This window comes from Cetorhinus maximus, chromosome 7 (assembly GCF_964194155.1).
Source record: "Cetorhinus maximus chromosome 7, sCetMax3.hap1.1, whole genome shotgun sequence".
Lineage (NCBI taxonomy): Eukaryota > Metazoa > Chordata > Chondrichthyes > Lamniformes > Cetorhinidae > Cetorhinus > Cetorhinus maximus.
The window spans coordinates 86776248-86786949 of NC_135885.1; the positions used below are offsets into that span (position 1 = coordinate 86776248).

The window sequence follows — 10702 nt, forward strand, 5'->3', positions numbered from 1 at the left end:
CCTGTACAATTCTCATTAGCTTCTCCCAACTGGTCTTCAGCAAGGCCTTGATAGCCATTAACTGCATTTTGTTAATTTTCTTTAGGATGGAGGGATTTGAAATAGTAGCAGAAATCAACAAAATATTCATTAAGGATTTCTATCAATCTTGTTCAATCAAATGTCACACACAAAGGAAACTATGGGGGAAAATTTGGATTAGGCCAGCAATTTTGCACAGGGATTGTGATGTGCCATTAACCTGGACTCGTTCATAGCAATGCAAGCAACAGGCAATCTTTGTGATGTCTGCCAATTTAAATGACATGGCCTGCAGCCTAGTGCAAAGCATGCTGCTGAGAGGATGTACACCTCAGCAGGAGGCCCAAATTAATGCAAGGCTAGTACCCTGCACTTACAGCTTACCTGCACCACTTAATGTCAACCTGCAATTCTTAAAGGTGAGGTGTAGTTTGGCTGGAGCAGCTCCTGGAAGTTTGTGCAAAAAGAGGAGTATAAATTATGTAACAGTCCAGGGAGTGACCCCAAGCACTGGAGGCCTTGGTGTAGAAGATGGACAGAATGAGATGTGTTTGCTTCCCTCTGAGGGTCAGAAGGACCCCAGATAGACATTATGAAGAAAGTGGGAATAGCTGTCACAGTCAATGCCAGCAGTCTAGCTCCAAGGATCTGGATGCAGTACCACAAAAAGTTCAATGACCTCATGAGTGGTCAAGGAGTGAATGTATATTCAAATGCCATATCCTTAGAAATAAACCACTAGCCTCACACTGTGCTCCATTTACCACACCTCCTTCACTCACCCAGCAACAATCTCTATTAAGCACGACTCAAACCTAACATTTATAGTGTCACTTCACCCTCACATACTTAGCACTGCTGAAAGCCTAACACCCACATCTCATAGTGTGCAAACACTGTCAGCTATTCAACTGTGACAGGAACATCATCCAAACATATTGCACACTTCACTCTCTCTTGCAAGATAACCAGAGGCAGCAGCACCTAACCAGTGGTGACAGGTAGAGCTGCAATATCCTCATTCCTATGGAGGAGGAAGCGGCATTCACCATCCTTGGTGCTGTGACGACTGAGGCTGTGGCCAGTGTTGGGGCTGAAACCATCGAGGATGACAGTATGTTCCCACCCAATCCACCTTCTTACGTCCCACTTCTCCCTCATCCAATAATCTGCTCTGATTTACAACCTGCAGATGGTATAAGCATGTACCTCTTGCTTCCATTCAACCGCCCACCACAGCACCCCTCACTGACTTCCCAAACCCCAATCCTACCCTTGCACCTTTCTCTTTTCAGATACCCAAGAACTACCACCTGGTCAAGAGAAGCAAGACATTGATGATGATGATGAAGCACTCACTCAATCTCACACTCCTGGCCATCAGCTTGGATACTTGCACTGCACGTACCTTAGAGGTTAGCCTAGAGGCAGGTTCTGCATGTAGTGAGTCAACAGACATGAGCAGGCTACAGACAGGGCAAGGAAAAAGGATAGCGTGGGTGCCAACTCTCCAGAATTCGAGGTAGCACATGACTTCTGCTGCAGAGAACTCAGATTGGGATGTCAAGGGATGGCATACAGTAAAAGCTGATGGTTATTCAAATAGAAATACTTGGTGCATTGCCAGGTCTGACAGGAAACCCGCTGTCAAGGAGCATGGAGCTGACCAGCTCCAATTTGGCACAGGGTTTTGCGCAGAGCTTGGAGCACATTATTTCCAATGTGGAAGTGACACTTGCAATCCCGAGCATAATGCAGCAACTGATGGCCGATCACCTTCACCAGGAAAAAGGACCTGGGAAAACTACTCGACCTAAAGGCTGACAAATCCTCAGGACCTGATGGCTTTCATCTTAGGGTCTTAAAAGAAGAGGCTGCAGAGCTAGTAGGGACATTGATTATAATCTTCCAAAATCCCTCAGATTCTGGAAGGGACCCAGCGAATTGTAAAATAGCAAATGTAACACCTTTATTGAAGAAAGGAGGAAACTGTAGGCTAATTATCCTAACATCTTTGAGAAGTGAAAGCTCAGACTCAGATCTTGAAATCTCTGTTCATTGCCATGCAAGCTCAGAGTGCTGTCTTCATGGCTGTGGCTACCAGCCCACAAAGGAGTTTTCGGGGTCTCTCAGCTGCCTAACAATCTATGCTCTAACAGATTATTACGATCGCTGAGGTGGCACTGGTCATCCCCACATTCCCTCACGCACCCTCCACCCGGAAGAGTGGTAGTGACTCTGTGGCCTATCACTGGATGACAGCATTTGTGCTATCACAACTGCCAATCTGCCGCCAATGCCTCTGACAGTCCGGATAGCTGTCGTCGAGGCTGAGGTGCTGCCATTTTATGTTGGGCTTTCCCGACCCAGAGCTGCTTCAAGGTCATTTGTAGACAGTGAAAGTCAGTAGCCTTCCACCAGCTGTGCTACAGCCACGGGGGTTGCAATGCGGAGGAGCTCTAGGCCGACATAGGCACCCGCAAGACAGGAACTAAGGGGATTCACAAGTGTTAAAAACTGACTTTTGTATAGAATATTGGATGGTTTGTTGGATAAAGATGGTTTGGGATGGTTGCAGAGGGATCTGGGCATCTTAGTGCATGAATCACAAAAGGCTAGTATGCAGTTACAGCAAGTAATAAGGAAAGCTAATAGAATGTTATCATTTATTGTAAGGGGAATTGAATACAAACGTAGGGAGGTTATGCTTCAGTTATACAGAGCACTAGTGAGAGCACAACTGGAGTACCGTGTACAGTATTGTTCTCCTTATTTAAGGAAGGTAAATGCATTGGAAACAGTTCAGAGAAGGTTTACCAGACTAATACCTGGAATGGATGGGTTGTCTTATGAGGAAAGGTTGGACTGGGCTTGTATCCGCTGGAGTTTAGAAAAGTAAGAGGCGATTTGATTGAAACATATAAGATGCTGGGGGGTCTTGACAGGGTGGATGTGGAGAGGATGTTTCCTCTTGTGGGAGAATCTAGAACTAGGGGTCACTGTTTAAAAATAAGGGGTTGCCTATTTAAAAAGGAGATGAGGTGGAATTTTTTCTCTGAGTGTTTCGAGTCTTCGGAATTCTCTTCCTGAAAAGGTGGTGGAAGCAGAGTCTTTGAATATTTTTAAGGCAGAGGTGAATAGATTCTTGATAAGCAAGGGGGTAATAGGCTATCGGGGGGTTGGCGGGATGCAGATTTGAGGTTACTTTCAGATCAACCATGGTCTTATTAAATGGTGGAGCAGGCTTGAGGGGCCGAATGGCCTACTCCTGCTCCTTGTTCATATGTTGTTTTGTGGTGGCTTATATTTCAGCATCGTCGGCATGTGGATACTGGGATGAGAAGGTGTGGGACTGTTGTGCAATAGGAGTTTTGGGGATGTGTCCACAAGAACCGTAGTCGAATGAGGCAATTATGAACAGCCAGGCCAGAACAATGGTTGACTGTCCCTCTCCTCACTTCCTCCTCCTTCTCCTCCCCCTCATGCTCGTACTCCTCTTTCTTCTCCTCCTCCTCCTGAGCTGCTCACAGCATCCTTAGTGGCATGGGCTGTACCCTCATGATAGTGAGGCCATGGAGGGTATAACAGACCAGCACGAATCAGGATACATGCTCCAACAAGTACAACAAGGCTACTTCAGAATGGTCCTGGCAGTGGAACTGTTACTTCAGCACCCACACCCTTTCCCCACACACCATCCCTGCCAGTGCTATATAAATGGATCATCAATAACCTTCAGTTTGGCTGTTGATTAATTTCTACTGGCTCTGTTTGAGTTGGTAGAAGTGTTTGGTGAGTATGTTAAAGTTCATGAAGTTGACATGGCCTTGAGATGGCCTTGGTTCTGACTTGAAGGGTTCTGGTCAGGCCACTTGCTCTCAGTCATGGGTGCAGCAGAAATCTCCCTCTGATTAGACAGAACAATGAATCTAAATCCTTCACGTCAGAATACTGCCCCCTACTCCACCACTGTTGCATTTCAATTTTCCACACCAGCCCTTCCTTTGCTCTCTCTGTTTAAAATAGTCATTGTAGTGCTACCATTAGTGGTACCTTTCATGGGTTGATACTCACTAGAAGCTCAGTTATGACTGTAATCCATTTCATATTGGATTCTAATAACAAAAGGAGAGCCAGCTATAATCCCATTAAACTAGATTGGATTCAAACGCTGGCCCCAAGTGAAAAGGCAATGTGCTAACCTCCTGCATCTAATTTTCTTATCACTTTTACTGAACATATCTGCGGTCTCTCTCAGTGAGATTGCCAATTTAGTGTGTTTCAGCACTGAATTCTGAACAGCTTTTCGCTTTAGATATTTGCTCATTTTGAATTAGACTGAAACTTTCCAAACAGTCGGCATTGTTGGACCCAACAAAGAAAGGAATAATCTAATCTATTGAACTACACTATCTCCACCAACAATATACAACAAATAAATCCCTGTTTGTTATTATGGACTGATATTTCTCAGTTTGTAAAAGTCAGGCTAAGTGGTCCTATCTTGAACTTTTAACATATGAACTAACTAAAGTACCATAGCAAATGACATACTTAAATTGAAAGTGTGAAAAATTTGACTAAAATGTAGCAGCCAATCATGACCATTTACAGTAAAGTTCATTTCACATGTTTAAAGTGGCTAAGGGAGGCCAGTTGGCTCAGTTGGATAAACAGTATGTGGTTGAGAAAATTGCCTACAGCGTGGATTTTGAACCACATTCTGGCTGAGGTAGGCTTGGGGCTTGCCTCCTCGCCCTGCCCTCTAGTAAAATCATGGCATAAGCTGTGGTTCAGCAACCCTTGAATAATCAAGGGTGCCATCTAGAGAAGAAGAAGAAATTGGTCAAACAGCCCATAAATTTAAAAAGACAAAAGATGTAGCTGTGAACATTGGTGGAAATGATTCAACAACAAGAGTAGATGGCTGGTTTTAGTGGGAAGGCTTTGGAAGTCCCATAAACGTAAATATGGCAAGATGCAAAACATTTTTGGTAGGGGAGAGCAGCTTTTTAATAATATAAAGAAGATGGCAGCATTGAAAGTACTATTGATGAGCTCAATTCTGTCTTCTCCACTTTGAAGATCTTGCAGGAGAGCCAGAAGAAGAATCAAAAAAAGAAGTACAACAGTAACACGTGAATATTACTGTAAACCAGGGACAGAAAACCTATTTCACATCTGGGAAAATTCAAGATGTAAAATAATTTTCAATGGCCAAATCACCATGTCGCCAATCTGACAACTCCAATGCTTAAAGCCAAAACTCTCACAATGTACAACAAATGGTGGACACTCATGCTGGATGAGGAAAGGATGAGGAAAAAAATGAACTTGTTCCACTGAGTTTAAAATGGATTGAGGCTGTGGCTATTGGAATACCACAACGGGTTTATGACAAATTAGTCAACTAAATTAATCAGCCATTCTAAGATTTGTATGGCGTGCTTCATAAATGCGTTCACACTGATTGGTTATGTCCAAGGGCAAAAAATATTCAACTGATGCCAAAAAGCTTCAATTATTAATTTCAGAAGAGCCAAGTTAATAAGCAAACAGATAAGTATTTTTATCTATTGATAATATACTATCTGTTGTCTTCATAAGTCAAGGAGAACCCGAAAACCACAGCCACATCCAAGGAGCACCAGACCTCGGCAACTATTTCCACAACTCCAATCAAATCTGGATGCATCACAGGTAAACACACTACAAAAGATGATGATAGTGATGAAAATGCAGTGCAGGATGGGGCACTGGGTTCTAGTGAAGCACTGAGCTCTGGTGAGAAAAGGGTTGCATGAATACATGAGGGGAAAGATCCAGACAGCACAGGCAGGAAGCCCACTACTGATTTATATGGTGGTTCAAACTTTACTGCTCCTGCTTTCATACATTACTGTTAGAGCAGCATACCTGGACTGAGAAACCATTTGCTTCCTTAGAAACGGCACTTGAAGATAGTCTAGAGTAGTCCAACTTTCAGCTATGCACTGTCATCGCATGAGTAATGGTATGTAGCAACAGCTGTTTGTAGTGTAGATTGTCGCTAGCATATGGCAACATCAGCTGCAACTGCAGTGGAGACACCAGTTACTCAGGCCATAGGTATCATAGGAACATCCTCAATACTGCCATGGAGACTTTCGGGTCCAATCTCCAAAGTGCAGTGATAGGTAGCAGTTGTAGGCAGTCGTAATGGTGTTATTCCAAAATCTCATAAATGTCAGCAGTTCTATTCTCACATGGATCAACCTCAGGACAAAATGCCTTTCACCATGTGTGGAGTAGCATATTTGAGATTTGTGTTAACAGTATCACAGGCCCCCAATATTGAAGCTGATCCTTCAGTAATAGTTTTATCCAGCCACCATTACTACTGTTTTAAACTAGATAGCATTTAAGGCCAGGCACCTGTACAACTAACATGGAGAAGTTCACAACACAAAGAACAAATGTAGCAGCAAAACATATTAACCATGTGGCATTAGCACTGCAGAATTGAATTGTAATTCATTATCTTGCAGTCTGTTATTCTTTCATCATTCAGAAAATAAAACATGTCTAAAACGCAAACAAACCCATGTGCTGATATACAGCATAAGAAAAGTAAAATGTGCATGACAAATAGCTGCTGCGATTGTAAATCCATTCAACAGAAAAAATTAGCACCAAAGTGCAGAATTCTCTGGAAGAACTGAATAATTATACCCTATTGCAACTGGTCCTCCTGCCTGCTTTGGTGGTTCTGTTACTTGGTTTGGCTATAGTGGGTGTAGTTAGGGTGCATGCGAGGCAATATTGGGCTTTAGTTCCTTCCTTAATGGGACAAAGTTCCTGACCCTGGTGCTCTGATGGATGCCTGCAATGTTTGTGGCATCAAAGTGAAGAGCAGCGGCACTCTTCGCTGCCACTGACCATACATTGCAGGTGGCTAACTATCCTTGCGGGTTTTTGTCTGCCAAGTGCACATCTCAGTCACAAAATCCCTATTGTATTTAAGCATCCTCAAGCAGTGTTTCTCCATCATGTTCCTTTAGTTGGTTCTATTGTGGTAGGTTTGTTGTGTGATGTAGTACTCGCTGTCGTTTAGGAACCTCCTATGCTGTTTGTGTACTCAGCTCTCTCTCTCTTTTGTTCTCTCTCTTTATCCATTGCAAAATGCTTCACGGGCTGCAGCACCTATGTTTGTACCCAAAATACAACAGTACTAATCACTGTTGTCGCAATACTATTAATTCTTCAAGTTTATAATCCTCACTTATGCCAATGTTGAACTCAGCTTTCAGATTGTATTCTTTGTTATGAATTTTACACTGGTTCCTCATTCCTAACCTTTAACAAAGTCTTATTTAACAAGTTCAATTGATCTTTTTTCAACTGTTTTTAATAACACATTTATGAGGGGTAGGAATGCTGAAAACAGGGATGATTAAACTTATTGCCTTTCTCAAATTATTCCTATATTTTCATAAACCTTTGCAAATAGGAAAGTCAGTTATGCAGATGTAACACAATTCTAAACTTATTGTTTAACAGAAATATTTATTTTCCAAGATGCCAAACTCATAAAAGTAATACCATTCTGGTAGGAATGAACTTAGAAACTCTTTTTAATTCCCTATGAAGTAACCAGTATTTATCCTAATTATGCTGCTTGCCAGAGTCAGAGTCTTCAATTGTGGTTCTTACCCCTCTCAATGCCTGACTTGGCTAATCAAACATAAACCATTTGGAAAACCCTTTTCCTATTTTACCCTAAATGCATTACACAAAGGAGAAGGATGTAGAAAAGGAAGATGAAAATACTTCAATTGTACAAGTTGCATCAACCATTGCTGTAGAACCAACAATGTCTCAAAGTACAAAGTAGAGAGAGTACCAGTAAGTACGCGGCTGAATTTTACTCACCAGTACAACTGTCTATATCTTGTTTGAAAGGATATTTAGCGTGGATGGAATCAGAACAGGGAGAGGCAAATAAAATCTAAGGGGCCACGGGAACAATTTAATTCCTATAATTTATTAATAAACTGCCCTGGGATTAAAATGCTACAAGTTCAACAACCATATTATATGGAGAAGCCTTCTCCCTGCTGTCTACAAATGGACATCAATATTTAGTTAATGTCACTAACCAACGAAATAAAGACTATTTACCGGTGTCAAAAAAACACCGTTAAATGTTGACATCGACCAGGTGGGAAAGTTCTCAATTTTAAAATAATTTTAAGCTCTTTCAAACTTTTGGCGGCACTTACAAAATGAAAAGTGTAATCAATTATGTCCTCAGCTTTTGAACTTAGCCATTCTAAATTTTAGGTGAAATCTGTCTCAATCCTTTGCAAATGTAGACCTCAACGAAAGCTTATAGGTTTCCCGAAAATTAAATGGAGTCTGTTTAATTTAATGTAAGATAGCACCAGCCAAACAAAGAATCTAAGGACAGTATACCAAACGGGAAAAAACGACTATATGAAAGCGGTATATTAACAATAGTATTCCTTACCTTATCAAACCACCGTACTGAGAGTAACCTTGCGAATAAGTGTCTGACATTGCTTTCGTTCCACCTTGATAACCCAAATATGTAATGGGTTGGTACCAGGTCACAGGGGCTGAAGAAGTCGACGGCATGGTATCATCTTGAACCAAGAAGTTGCAATTGAGTCCTGATTCATGGTGTGAGAGACCATAGGAATCTATAGGTTCAGTCTTAAACATTACAGCATCTTCAAGTGGCTCGCCTCTCATGGGGGGTCTTTGCTGTTGAGGGGAAGCGGAATAGTCAGTATATGGGGAATAGCCCGTGGGCATATAACCGAACGTGTTGCTGGGTTCCTGACTCATGTTCAATGCCGGGTGGGATTCCTGTTGGATATTCCTTTCAGGTTTGGAATTGGGGGAGCCACCGGTCTCGACAAAACCATACGAGCTGGAAATGTCCGGGATGTAAGGAACGTGGTCGCAGTCGTCCGTGGTGAGAAGTTGGTGAGTGCGTGCGGCCAGATAGATGGGATTGAGTGGCAGGAAAGGGAAGCGGAAAATATTCAGAGGCGACACCTGGCCTCGGGGGGCTGGGTTACAGCCATCCTCTCTGTCTTGACAGATTTCAGATTTCAGGGGCTGGAGGAGCGAGTCCGTTCCGCCGTGCTCGACTGAACTTAGACTTTCTCCGGCACACACTTTGCGCAATTTGGCTTCCGCGGGGATATTCCTGTCGGTGTTGATCAGGGACCAGGAAGTCACAGGGACTGCGGGGATGGACTGCTTTTCCGCGCCAATCCCTTCGGAGTTGGTTTCACTTAAACTTAAATCGCAATTTGCCCACGTAGAAGATTCAGCCGCGTCACTCAGATTGGACACAGAAGATAAGCCCATGCTCTCCAGATGTTTGGGAGGGATATTGCTTTTCTCAGAGTCACTCTCAGCCTTCCTATCCAAAGCTGCTGATAGTTCAGTCTGGGGGAGCAGCTCATCCATATAAAGCCCCATGGAATCCGAAACCGCCTTCAGTAAGTCTGTTGTGCACCCATCTCTGGAACTAGTTTCAGAAGCGTAAGGTAGAACCGAGTCCGTTGTTTCCTTCTCGTCCATGTTTTTCATGCCTCCATGCTCCATGCCACTGGTTGGAGAGTGCAGCAAGCTTTCTGGTGATCGCTTTCTGGCCCTGGTGTTAGTTCTCAAGTTTGAACTCCGCCAACCGCGACTCTGCAACTTTCCTCACGCACCAACTCCATCCCACGTATCTGATCACCTCACTGTCAAAAGGCGTTAACAGGGCAGATTTTAACACAAACTTTCATCCCCCACCCGACTTGTCACTGTTTAACTCATTTTAATTAAACCTGATATGTTTAAAGAGCGAGTACATGGTAAGTCACAGAGACGAATCAAGTTCATAATATAAGGATTATCAATATTTGTTTTCAGTATGAACGGTGCAGTCTACTCATCTCCTAGGTTACCTCACAGTTTGATTTTGTAAAGTTCGCCAATATTTGGAAGCCCGGTCCCGCTGACCGATTTTACAAACAAAAAATCCAAATCAACCCAATAGAAAAGCCCCTCCCGTACCTGGCGAATATTTGCTGCAGCTAATGTATTACAGATACCAGTTGGGCTGAAGGATTGAACAAACTCTGGTGTTGTTGGAAGAGTTTTTTTTTATTAAAGAGTGGGGCACATGCGAAGAATATTAGTACAGCACCATCTCCTCGCTCATAACTAAAGTGTTCATGTGAAAAAAGATAATCGTTGCGCTCGACTGAAGAATTCCTACCTGAACGTATCAAAGCGTGATCGCCGCCGTCTAACTCTCTTGTTTTCTGTCTCCTTCCCCTCTCTGTCTCGGCTCTCCCTCTATCACGTGTTGGTGAAGATGTGAGACTTTACGTACTGTACAGCGATCATCACACGTCACAAAAAAAGTTTACTCCTGAAATTTTAACTTACAAGGTAGAAACATCCGGGGTGATGTGTTTTTCCCCTCCTCCTCCCTTGTCTGAAAGCTGCCGTGTCTCTCCAAGGAGAGCGGCTCAATAAGATATAGACCATTCAAAAAGTCGACCGGCTGAAGCAGGCACTGGGTGTACCCGGGCTGAAGGTGAAAGTGATTCTCACTCTCCAGATTTAAATAAAGAGACAACACGACTACCGTTTATGATATCCTAAACTGCGC

The 10702-nt window shown here is 43.0% G+C and overlaps 1 protein-coding gene across 1 annotated transcript in view; it reads right to left on the reverse strand.

The window, feature by feature from the left end:
• The window catches only part of LOC144682919 (progesterone receptor-like), a 372394-nt gene extending 362006 nt beyond the window's left edge, over positions 1–10388 (reverse strand). The window contains exons 1-2 of the mRNA XM_078545813.1: positions 10304–10388; positions 8531–9782 (exon numbers count right to left, since the gene is read on the reverse strand). Coding sequence (XP_078401939.1) covers positions 8531–9642 — 1112 coding nt within the window. The 5' untranslated portion in view covers positions 9643–9782; positions 10304–10388. The remainder of the gene's footprint in view (positions 1–8530; positions 9783–10303) is intronic.
• Between the last annotated feature and the right edge of the window lie 314 nt (positions 10389–10702).